Source organism: Ziziphus jujuba, chromosome 2 (genome assembly GCF_031755915.1).
Source record: "Ziziphus jujuba cultivar Dongzao chromosome 2, ASM3175591v1".
NCBI lineage: Eukaryota > Viridiplantae > Streptophyta > Magnoliopsida > Rosales > Rhamnaceae > Ziziphus > Ziziphus jujuba.
The window spans coordinates 27,581,030-27,605,558 of record NC_083380.1 but is presented as its reverse complement, the minus strand read 5'-3'; the positions used below and the strand labels follow the sequence as shown (position 1 = coordinate 27,605,558).

The following is a 24,529-nucleotide window of genomic DNA, read 5'->3' as shown; positions in this document are numbered from 1 at the left end:
AAAAGCTAATAAATATTGATAAATAAATTTGTGTTAATAAAAATAAAAAATTAAAAGGATATTAATGATGATTTTAAAAACATATAGCCTATGTGTAATTAAAACAAAACCACCGAATGTTATTGTAAATTATGGCCAATATCATAAATATAAGCAGTGACTTCAAATCCAAAAATTAAAAGTAACTTTACATGAGGCAGAGTTTGATTTATGTCATTTTAGTTTTATATTATTTATATCTAAATTCTATATTTTTAAAAAATTATTATTTATTATCTTTCAATTTTTTATATCTATCAAAATTGATTTATTTATCCATTTTTATTACTTAATTTTGATAGTTAAATATTAAAATTATATTTTTATAATTTTATTCACATCTAAAATATTAATTTTTAATTTCTATTTAATCTTTAACAGTTAAAATTAATACGTAAAAATTGAGAAAAACTAATAAAATGGTTGTGTCAATAAAAAAAAAAGTAGAAAATTAAGGAAAAGTAAAAAAGTAGAAAAGTAAGGAAAAGTAAATAATTTTTAAAAAATGTAGAATTTATACGTAATTATGGTAAAAGCAAAAGAACAAATTTTCCCAGGAAAATGAGTATTAAAAAAAAATTGCAGATCCCGATGAGAAGCGTAGACATAAGACGACTAATAAAGTGACATGTAAGTCCTCTGCACCGGTGTGGAGGCTAGTATTCTCTTGAAAATAATATTTTGTTCGTCTCCTTTACCGTTATTTAATATTTTACTTACTCCCAAACACAGCGACTTTAACCTGAAGGAAAAGAGGGAATCTAGCTAGTGAGAGAGAGGGAGACATGGAGAGAGAAAAGGAGGAGGAGGAGGAAGAAGAAGAAGAAGAAGAAGAAGAGGACCTTGCCTGCAACTCGTCTTTCTTCTTATACAACAATTCGAAAGCTTTTCTTATCTGGGTTTTCAATTTTGTATTCAATAATTGTATGGTTAAATTTTTGCTTTTTTTCTTTTTATGTTAATTTTTAATGGGTGGGTAGCGTTGTTGTATACCAGGTGAGAATAAGTAGAAAAGAGTTGTTAATGGCATTGCTTTTAATGGAACTTAAAAATGGGATTTATTATAATTATTATTAATTGAAAATATTTATGTGATTATTTAATTGAAAATACCATGTGATATGTGATTATCAACATTCTATAGTGTAGGGGATTTAATATTTATGTGTTTTTTTTATATATACATGGAATCTCTATATAGACTATTTTTATTTATATATATATATATATATAATGTTTGTTATCAGTAATTGTCATCTTCCTATATGATAATAAATCCTTTTATATGGTAATGAATTATATATATATATATATATATATATATAAAAAAGTAAAAACAGTTTATACGGTAATGAATTCCATATATATATATATATATATATATATAAGTAAAAGCAGTTTATACGGCAGTGGATTTCATGTATATATAAAATCTATATAAATATTAAATCTACTACTATATGAGATGGTGATAATCATCAGTGATGACACATAGTAATATTCTTAGGATCTGTTTGGTATAGTTGATGAAAATAGAACTTTAGTCTGTAGAGTTTTGTATAATAGATCTTTTCGAAAAATATTTTTTATTAAAAAGCTAGTAACTATTTGGTTATAAATAAAAAAGTTACATTAAATGCTCATTCAGCTATATTAAATGTTAACTAAATTTTCATATAAAGTAAAAAAAAAAAAAAAAATTTAGAGAAGCTCAAAATTTGGGCTTCTTTAAAACATTTTAAACTTCTCTAAAACAGTTTTAAAAAAAATTCATTTTTTGATCATTCCTCTATTCAATCCTTTTCCTTCTTCTTGTTGCTGGATATCTCGTTCGGACACACCTTCTCTTTGTTTCTCGAGCCTATAGTGAGTTACAGACAGAGTTCGAAAGTCATTTTAGAATTTTTATGAAAAATGGACGAATAATCTAAACTAAATATAATAATGATCTAAAAGTATCCATGAAACATAGTCTCAAAAAAATCTCTTGAATCAGAAAATCGAAATCAAGTAAAAAAAGAATCCGCAAGCCAAGCAGATTATCAATAAATATTTATTAATTTTTGTCAAATATTTTTATTTTTTTTATAAAAGATACTTTTGGCCCTCAAATAGAGTTTTTAAACCAAAAAAAAAAAAAAAAGACTCTACCAAACAGAAATTTATTATTTTTGGTGTGTTTATATAAAAGTGTTAAAATGAGAATCCTTGGTTGGGATTTGGTGGAAATTGTATTAACATTTGGATTACAGTTTGGTAATTTAGTACAATTAACTGTCGATGCTAAAACAATAAATCAATTAATAGAAAAATAATTTAAAGCATTATAAATTTAGGATCCAAGAACATCAATCTAAGGCATTACAAACCTAGGATCTAGGCATATGTATTTACTGAATTTAATATATAAAAAATTAGATTCATCTAATTTGTAGCCATTGAATTTTATGAATATTAATCTTGCAAAACAAAAATAAAAAACTCAGGAGTAGTATTTAATCAACATTTCTCTCTAACCTTTCTCCTTTAAATTTTCACAAAGCAGATATCATAAATGGCTCAAATCTTAATTTTAACTAATTGACTCAATTTATTTATATATATAATTAAATAATAAGAATGCTAATAATAATAATAAATATAATATAGTAATATAATAAAAATAATAAAATAAAATTGTAAGTCATTTGGATTTTAAAAGAGAACAGATCCCAATTCAAATGGGTAAAGAGTATACTACAAAAGTTAGTAATTACTAGCACATTTAAACCCTATAAGTGATATGATTTTGATTAGTCCATATAAAATATCTAACGTTAACTTTCAATTCTTTTCTGTTCTCTTCTGTTTTGTTTGTTTAATCTTTGGTATGTCCTTTGTTGGTTCGTTTTCTTTGTTTAATTTAGGCTGAGGCCGGAGATGGGTACTGTAAAACATTGGGTTTTCGTATGTTGCAGCCTCCTTGAATGGGAGGCATTTGATCCAAATCAACGCCAATGGATGCATTTGCCTAAAATGAATTCTGATTGCTTCATGTGTTCTGACAAGGAGTCGTTGGCCGTTGGTACAGAACTCCTCGTTTTTGGAAAGGAAATAACGTCCCATGTTATTTATGGATATAGCATTTTGTCCAACACGTGGTCATCTGGCATGAAAATGAATATGCCAAGGTGCTTATTTGGCTCTGCTAGTCTCGGGGAGATTGCCATTTTAGCTGGGGGTTATGGTCCAAGTGGCAATATCTTGAGCTCTGCTGAGCTATATAATTCAGAGACAGGAGATTGGGTGACTCTTCCTAGCATGAATAAGCCAAGAAAAATGTGCTCGGCAGTATTCATGGACGGAAAATTTTATGTTATTGGTGGAAGTGGGGAGGGCAGCCCAAAGTCGCTTACATGTGGGAAAGTGTATGATCTTGAGAAGATGACTTGGACTGAGATACCTGATATGTTCCCTGGCCTAAATGGAGGGGCTGGAGTGACTGGGGCACCTCTTCTGCTCGCCGTTGTAAATAACATTTTGTATGCTGCGGATCATGTAGGAAAGGGGTTGCTGAGATACAACAAGGAAGAAAATAAGTGGGATAAAATTGGGAGTTTACCTGATAGGGCAGTCTCAATGAACGGATGGGGTTTAGCATTTAGGGCATGTGGAGATCGGCTAATGGTTATTGGTGGACCAAGGGCTTTAGGCGGAGGAACGATTGAACTAAATTCTTGGATCCCTGATGAAGGGCCACCGGAATGGAATGTGCTTGCCAGCAAGCAATCTGGCAGCTTTGTGTATAACTGTGCGGTTATGGGATGCGGAGGTTTCCCATTCTGCTGACAACTTATATATGCTGCGTGGAGAGTCCTCTTCGAGTGGAATTTACAATCTTCGCTTTCAAGGAGATAAAATTTACATTCTGTACTTCCAAGGAGTAGAAAACCTTTTTCAGTTGTGATTTTTACCTTTCTGAATGCAATGTATATGATAATTAAGGTGGTTGTACTTACTTTTGATCCAGTTATAACTGGTAAAAGTGTGTGGGTTGTATTTCTATATTAGTTTGTGCTTTCTTGTTCCTTCATCTTTTGCTTTCCTGTGTTTCTGCTGTTTAACTGGAACTTTGTTAACTTTTGTTTTCTTCTTTCCTATGGAATAGATGCTTTGTTTTCCATGGTTTTGATAATATGACATGTGTTGGCCATGTTAAAACATGCAAAATACGGTCTAATTCAGCTTTTGAAAATTGGATGACATTCCATATCTAGTTCATGAGTAATGCGTAGCAAATCTGAGCACGATTTTATAGCTCTGAAGTTTTAGAAATTTCCTACTTCAGGGTCTAGTATTGGAAATATTCTGATTTCTGTTTTGCTGTTTCTCATAACTACGTCTTTTACTCTAGATGGGCAATGCCAAAGAGTATTTTCCAGGCAATTGAGCTGTTTTTTCTGCTTCTTTTTTAGTATTATGCTTATATATCTCCTTAACTTATACCCCCCTTTTTTTCCCTTTTTTTTTTAATTTTTTTAATTTAATTTAATTTTTTCATGTGTTTTGAATAATTAACGAGCGTTATGGGCACCGTCTACTGCAAGTGTTACGAGCACAGCATCTCATCCACAGATGCTGTTCAAATTATGTTTGGCCATTCAAATATGTGTGATATTGTCGAGCAGCGATTATGAAGTTTCGTAATTGTATTTTATTCTTCAATTGGATGATTAGATTCTACATTCCGTTTTTCTTTTCATTTTAAACATATTGTACATCAATTGCAGACGTTTTCTTCTTAAACGCATAGTTTGCAACTGCATTAATATTTTACCCATTGCATCAATTTTATAAGCATAATAAACAATAATAAGCTTCGTTATACAATTAGTAGAATCAAATTTGAAATCATTTACACACGTTGGATGAAAATAAACATGATTTTATGACCTTACAATGACCTGAACAAGAACTTAGAACACAGAATCTATCCATTAATTCTCAGAGCTCACAGATAATTCCGAAGATGTCAGTGTTTTTAATCATAAAAGAAAATTTCTTTCAGTTCATAATTTAATAAGTGAACATTTAGACACAACAAGAAGCAGCAAATTTCAGCTACAATTTTGCCAGATACACTGAATACATGAATCAAAATTGCTCCAAAAAAACAAAAAATAATTGTCAGTATCTGTGCCGCATTTTCACTCTGTAATCCCACTGCCAGCATTGTCCACATCGACTTCCCCCATTCCCGTGTCTTCCTCTTCCTCGCTGTCCTCATCACCACTCACCTCCTCATTTGCATTTCGTAATTTGGCCATGTGCTCAGCAAGTAATTTGTCATCCCGTTCACTCACCTACATCAATGCACCATAACATATTATGTAAATTACTTAAATGGACAACATAACAAATGCTGCAGTAAGTGAAGAACAAAGGAAGCAACGACGTTTTTGAATTAAAATATTGAGACCGAAACCAATGTGAACTGAGTATCAAGAAGGTATGAGAAAACCAAAAAGCAGACATAAGAGGATTGACACTCACGGCTCTGGGTGCCTCCTTCACAGTAAGTTTCCCCTTATGTTGTTCTATTGCTTGGGAGCAAGCTACAATTGCATTGTTAAGAACTGATATTCCTTGTTCCTGTCCACATTAGAAAGTATTAATCAAACAAACAAACAAAAAAAAAAAAAAAAAGTGTCCATTGCCAAAAATTTTTAAGCTTTTTACAACTGTCTCCAATTTTCTTAAGCAGAGTTGTATTAGTCATAAATTATGCAGCATAACAGTGAGTAGAAGTAAAAATAAATAAAAAATATGACATATGAACACTACCAGAATAAATGCATATCTTTGTTCTTAAATGACAACTTGGTCTTCTTTTGAAAATTATTTCACTAAGCAAAAGAGATGGTTAGGCTGATTAATTTCACCAGTCCCTCCAAACCACCAAATTCAAGGTTGAAAGTACAAGCACAAACAAGGCAAAAAACATACACAGAACAGCCCATAAACATACACCTTTTCTTGGCTTAAGACAAACATACAAATTCAATGGCATATAAATTGTTTCTCAATGGCAGCTACCAATAGATATCCTATCTATTCATCATAAACATGTAATGTACTTTTATCACAAACCTGTTTTAGCAAATCCATAAGTAAGACATAGACAGAGGAAGAAGAGGGGCAAGTATAAGGTGTTTTATAAGGTTAGGCAGAAGTATCTAATGGTATATCTGGTCAATGCAGCCCAATGACCCGCAAAAAACAACAAAACAAAATTTACATATCTGATCAAATTGTTCATTAAGCAGAACAACAATTTGCAACAAATGAAGACCACAAACTATAACAAAATGACTGACCACAAATTTCTTCTGCATTGCTTTTGGTTTGAGCTCCTAATTTAAGTGAGAGAACAGAAGAGGAGACAAAGTTAAACTTTTTCAGGAGTAAACTGGATTACAAAAACTTTTTCAGGAGTAAACTGGATTACAAGCCTAACATTACTCGTTGATTTGACAACCTTAAAGATTTCCCTCAACATAAAAACACAGCATGAAATGTTGATAAAAATGACCTAGTCGGATGATTCTCTCTGAATCATCTAGAGTAGTATGCATAAAACACACTTATAATACCAATTACCAAATGAAAATAAGATTTTAGTTTGAGCTAACCTTGTCAAGAGTTTGAGTGGTCAGAACGTAAAGTGGAGGAGCAACCAATTTAATTTTGACAGGACAGTCATTGTTGCCAGCAGCTTCTGCTTTCCGCATGGCATCCTGCAATCCAAAAATGGAACAAGTGTAAAAGCATAGCAATGGTTAAGAATACTCAAATAATATAATAACAAAGGCAAAGGCATGATAATTCAACATAGAAACCATCAAAGAAAACAAGCAGAAAGATAACAAAACCTTAATGTGCAGAACACCGTCAAACTGGAAACATTTCATTTCAATATCTGCCCGAATTTTCAGAGGCTGTGGGGTCATCCGTCTCCTAATATTCTTTATTAGAGAATCTTTAACTTCCTCTGACAGTGCAGGAACTATTTTAGTTGTCTACAAGACAGTGATGGTGGACTTCAGTCATCAATAGGAGAAACTTTTGGCACAAGATAACAAAAACTGAAAAAACAATCTTACCTCCTGCCCATCAGGGCCAATTTCTTTAACTTCACGAGTGAGGGAATTCAGAACTGAATCAGGATCAGTAACAATTATTTTGAAAGCCTGCATTTACAACAATTCAGGTTTCCCACTGTAAACCTAAAATAAAAAAGTACCTAAAAAATAATGGAAAAAACTCTTACCTCAAAAGCATGGCCATAAGCCCGATATAAAGGCCAGCCAATATTGATGTACAATTCCTGCAATAGGTAACTTGCATTCAGTAGTAGCCTATGACAAATAATGAGTGGTTTAAACAAATATGACCTGTCAATAACTTGGTTAAGCATGCAAAATTAAAAGGCTAGATGTACCAGATCACAAGATAATCTAAAAACTTAGTTGAGGCAAAAGATAGTTGAAGCAAATATAGTTTTTTACAACAGGGTACCTGGAGTAACTAACATCTTAATAAAGAAAGACAAAATCAGACTCGAGTGAATAACAAAAGGATTTGCAGCACCAACTTTAATTAACAGCATATAAGCAAACTAGAGATCTTGCTTGATGGCAATACAAATTAAAATAAAAGAACTCACAACAATAGGCATAAGGAATCAAATGATTCTACTAAAATTAAAATGTGAAAAGATGCTAAACTATTGAAATCCATCCTAGTAAATGGTTTTGACCAGGATGCTTACACAACATAGATGGTTCAACCATCATTGCTCTTTAGTTTGACTCCATTTTCTGAAAGCACCAATATTTTCCTCCTCTAATAAACCCTAAATTTTTCATCATTTGGTAACCCAGAATAAAACCCACCCAAATCAAACCAAGTATAGAAGTTTTTCCATATCCTCAGAACAAGAACAGAACGAACAAACACATAAAAAACACATCTTATACTAAAGATATTGCAATAAATATACAAAAAATAATAATAATAGAAAAATAAAAGCAATACCTCCAAATCAATGCCCAATGTCTCAGCCACATGGCGCATGATCGAGTGAACAAGCTTGCTCTTGTTGTACCTCTCCTCACAGGCCTGAATATCCTCCTCTGAAACTCTCCTTTTGCTCAAATCGATATAACCCTTTTCCCTATCTACCCTGAGGACCATGACAGGCTCAATGCGGCCCACCTTGATCAGGCTGCTCACACTACGAATCCGACGGCGAGAAAGCTCTGAGAATAGGATCATGCCCTCGATGTTGTTGTACTCTAGGAGTGACACATATGCACCCATATCAGCGATGTTCTTAACTTGAATCATCACTGCCATGTCGACCTCTGGATACTTTGCCTCGTACATGCGGCACTCTAGATTCGGAGAGTGGGAAGCCATAATTGGATGACAGATTGGTTTCTTAAATTCTCTTGGAGAAAATGCTTACTACGAAAATTACAGGTGGTAGAAAGTGCGAGGTCGCAATGTTTACTGCGTTGACAAATAGAGGGTAGGGTTTTTAGTATAAAGTACTTTTGATAACCGAGAAAGATAAACTCATTCCCCCGGTAACTCACCATTAACTCCGAAATACAACAAAAGGAACAAAAAAGTTAAATTTTTTTAATACAATTCAACACCCAAATACACAAATGAAATTTTTTTAATCCCACATACATGAAAATAAGAATGAAATATATTAAACACAAAAATAAAATAAAAACAATCCCAATAAGACCCTTCACATCCATGCAACTTCAACCATCCAAACATCCAAAAAGCCTCCAAGCTCCTCTACGCTATTCAAATCCATTATTCTATTACTTAAAAGTTGAAAAAGCATAAAAATGATTGATAAAAAATGAAAAAATTGGACTAAAATTTAAACAAGTTTCTTTTTTTTTTTTTTTTTGGTGAAAAAAAAATTAAATAGCTTACTTCTCCAATTCAAAAACGATACAAAAAGGGAACCAAAATTGATAGAAAATTGAAAAATAAAAATAAATAAATAAATGAAAAACAAAATCTGTCCAGCAATTAATTTAATAACTAAGTAAACTGAAAGTCCTAATAGTTTTTCAGTGTTCCAGAGATTATTGCAAAACAAAAAGGGTTAATCTATGCAAATGAAACTTGAAATGATAACCCAAAACAAAATTTCACGAGAAGCTCGAGAGGGAGATTGAAGAGATTCGAGACACACTTACCGGAGTCGGTCGCCGGAGTCCCCGGAGCTCAGGTAGACCGGTCTGGCTTAAAAAAGTTGTGAAGGTTCGCCGGAGATAGAGCTATCGAAAAGGCCAAATAGTACAGGGAAGAGGCGGCAGTGTGTCTGGGTTCCGAACTGAATTTCAATGCGTAAAACCTAAAAAAGAGATTTTTAACGAGTTAGCCCAAAATAATAATAAACAAATAAATAGATAAAAATGTACAGGTTACTTTTGTGATTCCCATGCTACATGGTGCATGATAAAATGGTGATTTCACCTATCAGAGCACACCACATGGAAAACAAAAATATATATTTTATATATATATATATATAAATCATATTTTATTGTAACATATTTTCGTTTGATCAAATGAGGAATCTCTGAACTTTATTTTGTACTTTTTTTGTTTTTTTTTTTGTTTTTGGTGAATTGTTTAATTGGTACTTGGTACGTCCCTCAAATCATCAAATAAGTGAATTTCAGTTAAACAAAATAATTAATGGCATTTTTTTTCCCCCAAAAAAAAAATATATATATATATATATGTACTAAAAAGCGGTTTTAGATTTTTTTTTTTCAACCAAATATTATAAGAAGCAGCTTTAATCTTTTTGCAGCATTTTTAGGACTCTAAACTCATTCTTTAATTTATCATAAATGTAGCAAATGACAAAGCAATTAACTAATAAGTATAATATTCTAAATCACAGTGTAACATACTAAATCATAGATTCCCTTATAAGAGAATATATAATTGGTTGATAGTTAAACTTTTCATCCAACTACAAGCTTAAATAGATAAAAGAAAAATAATAATACCATATTTCAAATTATATCAAATGATTTTTAAAATTTAATTTTAATAAACATTTTTTTTTGTTATTATAAATATCTTAATAATCATTTACTGTTCATATAGGTTTATAATCATAAAACACGAAAAAAAAAAAAGAAACGAAAAATATAAACATTATCAAATTAATAATTTATTTTCTTGATTTGTTTAATGGAAATTTATTGTAAATAATATATAAAAAATATCATAAGTCAATAAGATGTTTAAATGAAAAATGTTTATACTAAACTGATGGGCTCCTTTGTCAAAAAAACAAAAAAAATTGTCGAGCCCAAGCCCAAATATAAATAGTTGCTGAGTATCGGGCTGGACCCGAACCCGTATGTAGCTGAACCGAGAGAGTCAATTTGATTCTGTATGGTACTGCGTCTCCAACTCAGTCATAGACTTTCCATGGAAGCGAAGCACAATCTCTCTCTTACACATTCCCGTTAAAACCCTAAAATACCCTCCCTCTTCATTCAAATTTCCCACCCATACCACCACAAGATACTCAGATGGCTTAAGAGACCATGCCATGGACTCCGTCCTCCATTCGCTCCCTCCAGCCTCGGACCTCTCGCCTTCAGTCTTCTCCTTTCTCGACGACAAGTTCCCGACCGAAGAAAGCCTCGGCCAAGCTTGTACTCTCGTTTCGGAGCTCGAAACGCAGTGCCGTTGCTTGGATCAAAAGCTAATTGACCTGAATCGTAGCCTCGGAGCAAACTTAGTAGCTTATGCTTCCTTCTCCGATCGAATCCACGCCCTCTTCGCCGATATCAATGTCCGATTGGTAGGTCTCGGATCGTCGACTCGCTCTCATGCTTCTACTACAGGAGGTTCGATTAGCTTCTATTGCCTATATACATGTTGTTGTTGAATTCAATGGCTTTTTTTGGGTGAATTATGTGAATAATTTGGTGAAATTGTTATATAGATGGGGAAGGAGGAGAGGGAAATGAGAGAACAGAGCAGATTTTGGGGGAGGAACTGCCGGCATTGGCGAAGGAAGTGGCAAGAGTAGAGACTGTCCGTAACTATGCAGGTTAGTTTCTTAAACAGTTGCTTTTAGGTTTTGAAATTTAATAAATAAAAAAGAATATAAATTCACAGTGGAAAAGAAGTTTAAATTCATATTTAGAAATGGAAATGCTTCAAGAAGTTTATAGAATGTGTGATCTGAGAACGGATTTATAGCTGCTAGAACACAAGAGTATTTGAAGTGCCATGTTTTTTGTGAATTATGGTTTTCTTTTTCGATATTTTAGGTGTTACGTGCATTCCTTTTATCATGTTAAAACATAGTGGAAAGGATTTTGTTGCTTTTTCTGACTTGGATTGATTATTGTGCATTTCCTTTTGATCTTGTAAGTTGTCTAGTGTTTATTCTTAGTTGGCAATGGAAGCCATATGGTTGCCTATAACTTCATTGTTTTCCTTGAAGTTTGTGTAATGTGTAAGATGCTTATGTATGTTTTTCATCTAATAGTTTTTCATTGAACAAAGAAGAACCATCTATTAACCTTATTGATGCCATTTCTTATACCATCTTATACATACTATTAGTAGTTTCTATCACCATTATGGTAGAGGAATAATCCTAAGATCTGTAAATTTACTGGGCTTTTTAGTGTGTTCCTGTCCTGTCTTTTATCTCATAAGGTGAACTACATAGACTGAAGAAGAAGAGGAGGGGGGTTTTGTTTACATAATCTTCTCAATATACCCTTTGGGCCTTGGCTGAAAATTTATGAGCATCTACTCCGTTTTATAGGTATACTCTGAAATAATTGACATTACAGAATTGAGCACATTTGTCCGCATACAAACCAAAAGTATGATATATGGGTAAGTAAGATGAAGCTCTCACTTGTAGAAGATAAACTCTGCCAGATGATAGAAAACTCATATTCATTAAACTGTCACTTGGTTTTTCTTTATCATTAGCATTTACACGCCAAGGAATATGTGGGTTTCCCATGAGTTGTTAGAGTAAAATAAGCGAGGTCACAATCCATTTCTCCTCAAAAACTGAGAGTCTGAGATTGTAACTAAATGAAGAAAGACCAGTGAGTTTATCAGTCTACTGTGTCATTAGCCTTTAATGTAGGCTTGTAAAAGTTGTAGGGTGTTGCAATAGTTAAGCTAAAATACAAAGATAGGGCAACATATATTAATTAAATATGATGATTTATATAGGCTTTTGTATACTATAGTATGAAGAAAGATAGAGCATTTAACTGAGGAATGTTTCTCACGTGAAGTTAATGGGGGTAAAATCATATAGTACAAGCTAAAAGTATGTGTCACCAGATTAATCTCTTATTTAGAGAGAGTGGCAGGGATAATGAGGTTGCCAGTTTAGGTTTGTAAAGCAGTATAAGAGTAGGGTTTAGACGCAGAGAGAGAAAACTAGAGATGCTACTTATTAGGTGTTTTGATCAAAATTGAAGATTAAAAACTTAGGTGTTGCTTGGTTTCCTAATTAGCTAGTGCACTGTTGTCAGTATCGTACGATACATGATACGTATAGTACGATACTTATTGTCTTGAAGCAAAATCGATACGTATTGTATGCCGTATTGGAAATTTCATTGTATCGGAGCGATACAGGAACGTTACATTTCCGATATCACCAATACACAAAACAGATGATACAGAAAATTGAGATTGAGAGAGAGAGAGAGAGAGAGAGAGAGAGAGAGAGAGAGAGAGACCTTAATCCGGCAACCAACAAAAAGCTTTAGGGCTAAATAATCTCAATCAACAAATAACTACAATTTTCAATTTTCTAAGTAAGAATAGGAGACAATCAAACACAAAAATCACTGAATCACCAGAAAATCACTCCCAACAGCAACAATGGTAAGTTTGGTTCTTGGTTCTCCATCTTTTAATTTCTCTTATTTCTTTCCTTGTTTCTTCTTCACTTTTGCCCACTTTCGCGTATTTTCCAGTGGTTTCTGTTTGTTTAGGACACTTATACCTGCCCATTCTCTTCTTTCCACGAAGATGAGAAGAATTATGCAACCTCGTTTCTCTGTCAATGCCTATTTACTGTTCTGTATTTTATTGCTTTTTAAATTTGGGATGTGGCCACGTGGGTATGGGATGGGGTATTATTATATTATTATTATATTCTCTCCGTAGTTTTTATTCTTAAATTCCTTGAGGCTTAGTTATTGTCTCTTTCCTTTGCTTATATGATTATATCATTTAAATTATTACTTCTTTAATATTTATATGATATGTTAAGAACTTTTTAATATATATCTATATATATATTTATATTTATAAATATACATATATATTTTATGTTTTAATAAAAGTTAAATTTTAAACAGTATCTTACAATACATGATACATTTTTTTGTAAAAACGATACACGATACGATGCACATTTTAACAACCATGAGCTAGTGTAACTAACACAGGCATGGGGCAACAACTGCAGTTGCCAACTTCCTTTACAAATATTAGAAGCACTGAACATTGAAACTTTACACAAATTAAATGTAAATGTGATCAAATTTTAGTGGCTACTAGATATTTCAGGACCATGGTCCTGTACTTGTCAAGTATGGTACATGTCCTCCCTACCTAACTTTGTTTGCCATTGTTTCCTAGGGGTTTAATAGGAAATAAGGTTTCCTTCATAATGATGATTTAAGCTTTTCTTATGGTTATTAAAACCTTAATTACTTTATCAATCAAATCCATGGAGCCAAATTTAGTATTTGAAGTTTCAGGAACCATCAGCATTCATCCATCACACCATGCAAGATGCCTTTACTTGCATCTCGCTGTCTACCTTGATTTATGTGTTTTCCAACTTTCTTCATGCTAAAGTTCTCTTAATTAGAAGTTATTAGAGTGCATGTTCTTTTTTCTTCCTTCTGTTTTCTTTTATCTGCGAGTTTTCATACTTCTTAGATTGTTCCTTTTTTGCTGTTGCATCTTCCAGAGACAGCATTGAAGCTTGACACAATGGTTGGTGATATTGAAGATGCTGTATCTTCTACCATGAATACAAACCTAAAAAAGCATTACTCAGCAAGAAACTCAGAAGTGAGAACCGTTTTATTTGATTTAAAGCAAATGGTATTTTATTTACAGTTTTCTAAAATCACTTTGTACTTTTCGATTTCTCAATTATTGCAGGATATGCGTCTCCTTGCTATAAAGACCCTGAAACTGACTGAAGATATTTTAACTTCAGTTACCAAGATGCACCCTCAATGGGCGTGTCTTGTGTCAGCAGTTGATCACAGAGTAGATCGAGCTCTAGCTGTTTTACGACCACAAGCTATTGCAGATCACCGAGCTCTTCTTAGTTCTCTTGGGTGGCCGCCAGCTCTTTCCACTCTGACTTCCTCAACTCTAAACACAACCAAAGTCCCCAATCCTCTTTTCACAATGCAAGGGGATCTCAAACATCAGTACTGTGAAAACTTTTTTGCTTTGTGCAGTCTACAGGAGCTGCAAATACGAAGAAAATCTCGGCAACTTGAGGGTTATAGTCGGCAAGTTGCTCTGCATCAGCCACTTTGGGTGATTGAAGAGCTTGTAAATCCTATATCATTGGCATCTCAACGCCATTTCTCAAAGTGGGTTGAGAAACCAGAATTTATTTTTGCCCTTGTCTATAAGATCACCAGGGATTATGTAGACTCTATGGATGAACTACTGCAACCACTGGTTGATGAAGCAATGTTATCTGGGTACAGTTGCAGAGAAGAATGGATTGCAGCAATGGTGTCCTCCTTATCAACTTACTTGGCAAAGGAGATTTTCCCAAATTATGTTGGTGAACTGAGTGAGGAGAGAATAATGGGTTCGCAATCAAAGGCTAAAATATCATGGCTTCATCTTGTTGACTTGATGATATCTTTTGATAAACGGATTAAATCTTTAGTAGAGCAGTCTGGAATCTTGCTTTCCTCTCAGGAAGATGGGAACATGCAGAAGATTTCTTCTCTTTCAGTTTTCTCTGACCGGCCTGACTGGCTTGATTTGTGGGCTGAGATAGAGCTTGATGACACATTAGATAAGCTGAAACTGGAGTATAGTGATGAGAGAAATTGGACAATAAAGGTTCAGGGAGCAGTTCCTTCATCGGACCCTGAAGATTATAAAGCTCCTGCAGTTTCCAATACCTTTCTCCGGCATCTTTCATCTGTGGTTGATTGTTGTCGATCTTTGCCTAGCAATTCTCTGAGGTTAAGGTTTCTCAGATTAGCTGGTAAACCTATTATAAAAAAATTTTTGGACTGTTTACTCGTCAGGTGCCAAGAAGCTGAAGGTCTGACTGCGTTGACAGATGATGATGCCCTAATCAAAGTTGTAAACTGCATTAATGCTGGTCGTAAAGTGGAATCCATATTGAATGAATGGTGTGAGGACATATTTTTTCTTGAATTAGGATTGAATCAGGGTGATCAACTAGGAATATCTGTTAAAGAGAGCGAAAATAGAGTAGGTTCACTTGAAAATTTGGAAAATGGTTTATTTGATGAGGAGATTGGAAACTTACAGGTGTTTGGAAAGGAGTGGGTTGAAAAAATCTCGGTTGTAATTTTGAGGGGATTCGATGTTCAATGTCGAGATTATTTGAAGAACAAGAAGCATTGGCAGGAAAAGGGCGAAGAAGGTTGGACGGTGTCAAAATCTTTAGTTTGTGCCCTTGATTATCTGCAAGGGAAAATGTCAAAGTTAGAAATTAATTTAAATGGGATAGACTTTGTTAGGGTGTGGAGAAGTTTGGCAGCTGGAATAGATAGATTGCTTTTCAATGGTATTCTTATGAGCAATGTAAAGTTTTATGATGGTGGAGTTGAGAGGTTTGCTAGTGATTTAGAGGTTTTATTTGGGGTATTTGCAGCATGGTGTTTAAGGCCGGAAGGCTTCTTTCCCAAAGTAAGTGATGGCTTGAAGCTGTTGAAGACATCACAAAAGAAACTTCAAAATGGTTTGGCAGGAGGGGAGAAATGGATGAAGGCGAATGGCATTATGCATTTGAGTGTGGCTGAGTCAGATAGAATCATCAAGAATAGAGTATTTCTAGGCTGAAGGCTACGAAACAATACCTTAATTCTTTTGTACGCCCCAAGAACTCTGGCGGCCATGGACATAAAAAGGCAAATTCTGTCTGGATTATTGGTATAATTGTAAGATCCTTTGTTGTACATGACTTTTTACTCATGGAATGTCACATTTCATTCTGATGTCAATACAATAAGGAAAAGAAAATTTATGGCTGCTGAATTAGCAAGGCATGAGATTGTTCTTAACTTGCTTCAATAGCCACACTAGTCACAACTAATATTTTCTAATGCCATTTAATTTTGGTATGTCGAATTTTGTTCTCAAACAATTTGGATTCCATGCGCTTAATATCTGCATAAGATTTTGAATGTTTTGTCTCCAAATTTTTGAATTAAGCAGATCCATTGCATTAATATTTTTCTGTTCTGATATGTGTTTGAGGCGCTCCATTGTGCAGGAAATGTTTGGAAATGTAAAGCAGACATAAAGTATAGCTAGATGACTTCATTACAGGTAGTGGGGAATGTTGAAGTTTTAAAGTTGAAATCTAGGTGGACATTTAATTAATATATTTATCACAATGCAATGTGTGATCGACTACATTATATCATATTACATCTCTATCACTTCGATATCATTTTTACCAGATCAATATTTGATAATATCTTATTAAGGATCTTAAATTGAATTCAGAAAACTTAATCGACGTTATTGTCACTATGTTATAAGATCACGTGGATCTCCCTTTGATTTATTGTCTAATTTCATAAAAATATATAATGTTTTTGTTTCAAGTTTATTGTACACTGCTTTCCTGGCCCACTTTCTATAATCTGCTTTCTTACCAGGAGGGAATGAAATTATCAGAGGGAAAGCCCCTGCCCCTTGAAAGTGTCTGAGTTTTCTAGTTACCGAGTGTCTCTTACAATAGAAAGAACAGAAATAGGCTTAGTGGAGGTTATTTTCATACTGGATCTTTATATTATTCTTATCAAAGGATCAAATAAGCACCCATTGATCCTTATGATATTCTTGATAAAGGATCTGGGATCATTTTAAGTTACCCTTTCAATTTAGAGGATCAGGACCGTTCCTTTTACCCACACTGTGAATCATCCTAGAGTGTTTACCATAACTTTTATTCTACTTTCAAAATTTTGCAACTAAGATCCTAGTTTTATTTTTTCTTATTTTAGAATTTTAGATATCTTTCTTTCTTGATTAAGGGACTTCAGCAATCATCATCATCATCATCATCATCATTGTCAAGTCAGGTACAGTTTTATTATCATGTCATTTACAGCTAAGTTCCATTCTGTATTAATGGTTCGTTTTGTGTAACGTTGCATCATTTTGTACAGATATGTTATATCAGTTTGAACATGTACAACCATATTTTCTTCTCCTTGATGGACAATGTGTGGTCCTAAGTGGAAAATTTGAAGAGACTACCAAGGGACAATTGAAGCACAGTTAGTAGAAGAAAATAATAATGATAAGAATAATAAGGAGATTTCTTTGAGTTATGGTTGCAAATAAAAACTAAGACATTCAGGGCCATAAATATCTAAGGAAACCTTATGCTACATTTATAATTCAGAAACTGTGAAAGCTTAATGCATTCTCATAGGAAATAGCTTCTCATTTTTCAGATTGTGTTATTATTTTCTTCTTAATTTTTTGGTAGCAAATAATTGGTTCTAAAATCGTTTACATGATTTTCCCTTGGCATAATTTCAAACCCCAATCATAGCCTTAAACTTACAATTTGAGACGAGTTATGAACCCATGTAAGCCCCTTCTCTATTATAGTGTTGGCCATTGGAATCGTTGAAGTATTATAGTGTTGGCCATTGGAATCGTTGAAGCTCACAATCTCATAATTTGAATAATTCTGAAGGACCTTTTAGGACCCCCAAGCCATATTATGGTGAATAGCCTGTGAGAGGTCAAAAACTTATATGCAACGTTGTGTAGGTAATATGGGAAATGGGTTAGTCATAATCAAACACTAAATAAATATTTTATCAGCATTACGTAATTTGGATGCTGCCTATTACCATAGGTCGGTTGCATGTGATCAGTAGCCATTGCATAAGTATCAAAGTTTTCTACTATGAGAGGGTAATACTCGATTAACTCCATAATCAAACACTCAAATCGTAGCTTTCCTACTTGATGCGTTGCCTCTTGACTTCAAAAATTATGAAAGTTTGTGCACATCTAAACTTGGTAACTATTCCGTTGTAGGACAAGACACAATGTCCTTTTCAATGGATGTACCTTCAACTGAAAGCAACTAGACGGATATATACAGCCTCGCGTACATCCATATATACAGTCAATGGGATACCCTGTTCCCTATAACGGGTTCAAGCGGTGGCTAAAAGAACAAAAATGGACCACAAGACCCGTGTTGAATTTTAATAAGTTGGTTATGTCTTTATCATGGAAAAGTCTCTCCTGCTCAAATTCCAGACACACCAATATCACATAATTTCAAAGGCTATGGAAAAAGATATCAAGTAGATATCAAACATGTTAACATGTCTAGTTCCTTTTCATAATTTGCATGCTCGACATTTGGGTGGCCATTTCAAGCCTTTGAGTGGACCATCGTTAATGAACAAAACCCCTATAGGCCTTTTCATATATATATATATATATATAGGGCATGTGAAACCATTTTATAGGTCAGATGATTAAAAACGTGTTGATATGTATGCTCGACGAAATGTGGGTTAGTTCGGTTAATGTGAATTTGGATTTTTATCATGAATTAGAAACTAGTAAATTTCGCTCGTAAGCCTCACAAGTTTCCGAACTATTGAGATATATTTTCTTATGTGAGTGGAGACTTCAAACTTAGGTTTATTGTTTGAGAGAAAAAAAAACTTTAGATTCTCCTGGAAAGAGCCTAATTTTGATATTTAATAGCATATCCATACTATCTTATTATTATTATTATTATTATTATTTGTGTTTTGTTTGGCTACGGAAAGGCATGTAATAGCTAATGGCATAATAGCGATCAGTATGAATGTTCAAGCGAAGATTACTCACTTCAAAAAAGAAAAATTAGTTTGAATCGAATTAAAGTTTTGGTATATTTTATCGTAATTTTATTTTTTTACTACTAAAGTATAAAGTAAAATTTTACCAAAATTGCGTATGATTACTATAGTAGTACATCTTTGACAGGCCAAGATAATTTCAATCATTGGCTTTTTTTTAAAGAAAATAAACATATTTTCTTTTTATAGATCATTAAGGGCTGAGCATAAACCAATCAATATTGATTAAATCGACTGAATCCGTCTGGTTCCATTTTTAATTGGTTCAGTTAGGTCTAACAATTTTTTTCCAAAATGAGATCATATATTAAATATGACTTTTTAATATTTTTATTATTATGTATCATATTTTGAATATTTTTTTTTTTTTGGATTTAAAGTTTAAGATATTAATAATATTAAATACAAATTATTAAAAAAATTATAATATTGGTTCAAAGTAGTAATATTAATAATAAAATTGAAAAAAATTGAAAAATAACAACAAATGGGTATTGGGCTAAAGCTCAAATTGAACCAATGATAATGTTTGATTTCCCTCATTAGTAAAGTTAGCAAAAAAGTATAAAAGACTAATCGAACTAAATGGACGTCCATTCTCATGACATTCGTCCACAAATATTATATATATATATATATATATATATATATATATATATTTAAAGTATAAAAGACTAATCGAACTAAATGGACGTCCATTCTCATGACATTCATCCACAAATATTATATATATATATATATATATATATATATTTAACAGAACAACCTAATAATTTTGGCATTAAAATTTTTATTAGTTTTTAAATTATATTATATGTTAGAATTGAAAATTAAAAAAAATAAATAAAATTTTAAATAAAATAAATATTAAAAAAATTAATATTAATTCTGATATTAAAAATCTAATTTAAATAAAATTTTAATATAATAAAAAATTTATAAAAAATAATTATATTATTTATAATTATCAAATCATAAATATTATATGAGTATAATAACTATAAATATTGTTTTTCATAATGAATTTTTATTATTTACCGTGCATTTAAAGTTTTAAACGAAGGGAAAACGATCCACGTGTGGAAAAATTGTGAAAAAATTGGAGTACCAAAATAGGAGATAGAGACAATCCACCTTTTACAATTTTCGAAGATGCCACGTGTCTTCCCCAAAGAACGACCATTTCTTGGATACCCATTGGATAACCAACCGCAAATTTAGGGGCCAAATTGAGAGGGGAGTTGGTAAATAAGGACAAAAAGCCCAATAATTGGGTTTGCAATATTGCATTTCATATAATATAAAATAAAATTCATATAAGCAAATCAATTTACAACCTCTGGTGGGAGTATTCATGCGTATGTATGATCAGTTTAATCATTCATCCTCTTCTGATTGTATTGTCACTTCATGGCATGCCTTCTGGTTCTGTACTACTGCTACCCATTTCGTCTCTCACCCTCATTCCACATATTAATTATTACTTGAATCTTCATCTTTTTAATTTCTAATTATAACAAGTTTAATTAAGTAGTTTTTTATTTATTAGGTTTTAAAAAATTATCATTTTTTTCATTATTTCATTCATATTTTTTAAATATATATCATTTATATATTTGATGAATGATAGTTGAAATTTTTAAAAACCTAAAAATTAAATTATAATTAGAGTAAATTTTAGAAGGCTTAAATGGAATATTCCCTCACAAATTTGCTTAGCTTACCAACATCTATATATATTTTATGAATGTGGAACTAGTCCATATTTGACTTAATGAGCTAGAGCCATGAATCTATCTCAGAGTGTTTCTTTATTAATTTGTTTAATTTTCGTCTTCTTGCAATCATAATTCGACATCATACATCAAAAATAAAATAAAAAAATCAATATATATATATATATACGTTCTTTCAACTCGAAATGTTTTTGCACCCAAATGCTAACATCATAACACATTTGAACTCTCACCAAGAGGGCATGGATTCAAATACCTTCATCATCTGGGGTTTGAGATTCCATTATACATGCGAAACTATATACGAGGTATAATAATAGATCATGGCGGTCAATTGACCCGTGATGGACAACAAATTAAAACACTTTATGGAGGAGTTAATTTATAATTAAAAATACTAAAATACATTTAAAGCATAATAAATATATGACAAAAGTATGGAAATTAGACAGGATGAGATATGTTAGTGTTAGAGCTGATGTGATTGCTCGTAAGTTAAAACGATATCGTAGACTGCATGTTAATATATATTATTAATTATGTATATAATAATATTTGGAATACATGGAAACCACGAAATACATTAATACAATTATAATATTGCATGGCTTATATTGCAGGTAGATATAGATGATAACGAATAAAGGTATGGTGTGGTACGATCCCAAAAAAAAAAAAAATGTTAAAGTGTTTTTAGTCTTGTTAGAAGATGATCTAGATCTTTCACTTTGAAGAGGGAGTATTAATTTGCCACATACAAGATAACATGAACATGGTGTCGATCAAGCTCCTGTGTCAATCTTGTGGACAAGAAAAGGGTCCTTCGACTATTAATTAAGTTCTTTTGGATTCAACGTAAATGTGGGTTTGCCCTAATGTTTAGGTGCACTGCAAAAACTTTTGGACTTTTCCAACTATTGCTTTTTTTAGATTTTGTGTATTTCTTTTCTGACACAACAAATATTGAAAGATAACAACTGATTTCTAGATTCTCTCTTTTTCTTTTTTTTTTTTTTAACATGATTTTTGTTTTGTTGTTATTATAGAAGAGGTTAATTGTATTTTGATATCCTGATTTATAAAATTTTAATATTTAAATTTTTAACATTTAAAAATAGAGATTTAAATCTTCGATAGTTTAATTTGTTGTAAATTGATCTATCTTCAATTTTTCCAAACAAATTAGTAAGGATTGTGCTGAAGAATTTATTTCTACATACTACGGATTAAAAGGAGTGGAGTCTATGAAAAAGTAATTAAGGTGTTGATTAGTAACTGTTCTATGTAGGAATTTGTTTCTATAATGGATTAAAAGTAGTAGCTTCTGTGAGGAAATGGATTATAGTTCTGATTTTAAACAAAACTATTACCAATTTGTTTGGCTAAATTGGAGATTAAACTAATCTGTAACAAATTAAAAAATTAACAGCATACATCACTACCTTTAAAAGTTGAGGTTCTAAATCATAACATTATGAAAATTAAAAATATCAAAATATAATTGACCATGCATTATAATATAAGAGAGGGAGGTGATTCAAACCCGCTGCCTTAAGGGTGTGGTTATGAAGGTCTTAAGACTAAATCAACTTCACTTATAACATATGAAATAATCCCACAAGAAAGAATATAAAATATAATTATAGACTGGTTCCCCCCGCGCCGCGCGCGCCCCGCCCCCTTGAATTTATTGCTTTTTGTATCCCTACCTTTGCAAATACTAGTTATCACACTAGGACAATATATATTAGATATACTATATAGTTTTATTAAATAAAGTAACTTTTAAAAATTAAACATAGAGATAGCTTAATAATAATGTTACAAAACCATTATTTTATTTTATTTTATTGAAAATTTCCATGGTTTTAATATTCTCACCCTTAATCTCTTGAGTAATGATTCGAATTCTAATCCCTCACCCAAATGTCATAAAAAAATATTCTCACCTCAATATTAAAATCATGATCGTAATAATGAAATTAAACTTTTCAATTGTAAAATATATAGTAGCAATGAAAATTTGTGGCATTAGATGTAAAAGGATTAATATTTTTAAAAAAACAAACAAAATTATCTAATTAGAATAGTCATAATATATAGAGAAATATATGGTTTGTTCATTTTGGTCAATATACAACATGCAATGAAATTTTGACGTTGTTAAAAAAAAGGAGTCATATATATCAGTTATAGTAATAATACGACGGGCATACATAGTTTGTCGTATCAGTTTATAATAATTATGATAGGAATTAAAAGTTCATCATATCCGTTTATATTAACACAACGGGGCATTAAAAGCCCGTTGCATATACATGCCACTGAATAATCTAACAATTTATATAATATATAAAAACTAGATTAATATATATATATATATATATATATATATATATAAATCCTTACAAAAAATCAATATATTTAATACTAAAATAAATGTGGTCTCTTACGATCTCCCATCTCTCCCTCTTCGATCCCGTGCAACATTAGATCAAGGAATCCATGCCACTAATTGTAACATCTCTTACCAAGGTGTATTGTAAATTTCTTGGTTTGATCAAGTTTGATCAGAGTTGATGAGGTTGATCAAGTGGGGTCCATAGTTAATTTTTTTCTGCAAGAAAAATTTTGCTTTAATCGAAGCACCATAGCGAAGTATGCAGTGATCTAAATTTGTAGACTAGTCGCATACCAAAATTGGAACTGAGATTAAAAAGTTATGATCAAAATAAAGTATGTTCCGGACTGATCGAGGGAGCTTGAGTTTGAATTTTGTACTTGCATAGATTTTGGTTTCGACTTGTGTACCATTGCATAGTAATCATTGACATGAATCCATAGACTGGTGGGAATACTTAATTTAGACTCATGGTTGAAAAATTATGGACACGTAAAATTTTAATTATTTTTCCAAGATTGGCTTTACCGTGTATATTTTTGACACATGTAAAATATGGTAACTTGGACCCTCATCAACACGTGCCGTGTGTTATGACTTAACCAATCACTTAAGTACACAATAGCACCATGGGTGACTTTTTATTGGACCACTTGGAAAGAGCAAAAGGAGAGACGAGAGGGAGAGGGAGGAGAGAAAGAAAAAGAGGGAGAGCTTCAGGCCACCTTTGAGTTACCCCAATTTGACCGCTAATTAGTTGGACACCTCCCCATCGTAAAAGTCACTTCGAACTTGATCGACTAACCAAAAATCTTGGCAAGATCCTTGACAACACACAAGGATTGGGTCATTTTCGACAGCGATGGCCATTGGCTTTGCCTTTCGATATCTCTCACTCCCTCTCTCTCTCTCTCTCTCTCTCTCTCTCTCTCTCTCCCTCTCTCTCTCTCTCTCTTTGGTCGTTGTCTTGCTTGACATTTTCTATCATCACCTTGGCCACTTAAAAACTTACTCTCCCCTAAATTTTTTCGATTGCACTCAAAAACGGACTCTCCCCTAATTTTTTCCGACCAATGGATACAGTTGATGAGCCGATACCGGAGACTTTTTTCAATGGCAATAGC

The 24,529-nt window shown here is 32.4% G+C and overlaps 3 protein-coding genes across 3 annotated transcripts in view; 2 read left to right on the top strand and 1 right to left on the bottom strand.

Moving 5' to 3' along the window:
* Positions 1-4,190, top strand: part of LOC107419271 (F-box/kelch-repeat protein At1g74510) — a 66,561-nt gene extending 62,371 nt beyond the window's left edge. Inside the window, exon 2 of the mRNA XM_025073909.3 lies at positions 2,946-4,190. Coding sequence (XP_024929677.3) covers positions 2,946-3,867 — 922 coding nt within the window. The 3' untranslated portion in view covers positions 3,868-4,190. The remainder of the gene's footprint in view (positions 1-2,945) is intronic.
* Positions 4,191-4,983: 793 nt separating this feature from the next.
* Positions 4,984-9,496, bottom strand: LOC107419284 (eukaryotic translation initiation factor 2 subunit alpha homolog). The gene is made up of 8 exons (XM_016028029.4): positions 9,309-9,496; positions 8,116-8,592; positions 7,349-7,405; positions 7,182-7,268; positions 6,951-7,097; positions 6,711-6,815; positions 5,572-5,670; positions 4,984-5,381 (listed from the first exon to the last, which is right to left on the bottom strand). The coding sequence occupies exons 2-8, from the start codon at positions 8,497-8,499 to the stop codon at positions 5,226-5,228; spliced, it is 1,035 nt and encodes a 344-aa protein (XP_015883515.2). The 5' UTR covers positions 8,500-8,592; positions 9,309-9,496; the 3' UTR covers positions 4,984-5,225.
* Positions 9,497-10,541: 1,045 nt separating this feature from the next.
* Positions 10,542-16,413, top strand: LOC107419302 (RINT1-like protein MAG2). Its single transcript, XM_016028053.4, has 4 exons — positions 10,542-10,988; positions 11,087-11,194; positions 14,114-14,217; positions 14,311-16,413. Exons 1-4 carry the CDS (start codon positions 10,688-10,690, stop codon positions 16,216-16,218), a joined length of 2,421 nt encoding a protein of 806 aa, XP_015883539.3. The 5' UTR covers positions 10,542-10,687; the 3' UTR covers positions 16,219-16,413.
* Positions 16,414-24,529: the final 8,116 nt, after the last annotated feature.

Excerpts from the sequence above, each read along its gene's own strand:
- LOC107419284 (XM_016028029.4), bottom strand. The coding sequence starts at position 8,499 with ATGGCTTCCCACTCTCCGAATCTAGAGTGCCGCATGTACGAGGCAAAG. Across the intron at positions 7,269-7,348 it reads CTTATGGCCATGCTTTTGAG|GCTTTCAAAATAATTGTTAC; the intron begins GTAAGAGTTTTT and ends TTGTAAATGCAG. Across the intron at positions 5,671-6,710 it reads CCACTCAAACTCTTGACAAG|GAACAAGGAATATCAGTTCT; the intron begins GTTAGCTCAAAC and ends TAATGTGGACAG.
- LOC107419302 (XM_016028053.4), top strand. The coding sequence starts at position 10,688 with ATGGACTCCGTCCTCCATTCGCTCCCTCCAGCCTCGGACCTCTCGCCT. Across the intron at positions 10,989-11,086 it reads TCATGCTTCTACTACAGGAG|ATGGGGAAGGAGGAGAGGGA; the intron begins GTTCGATTAGCT and ends ATTGTTATATAG. Across the intron at positions 14,218-14,310 it reads ACTCAGCAAGAAACTCAGAA|GATATGCGTCTCCTTGCTAT; the intron begins GTGAGAACCGTT and ends CAATTATTGCAG.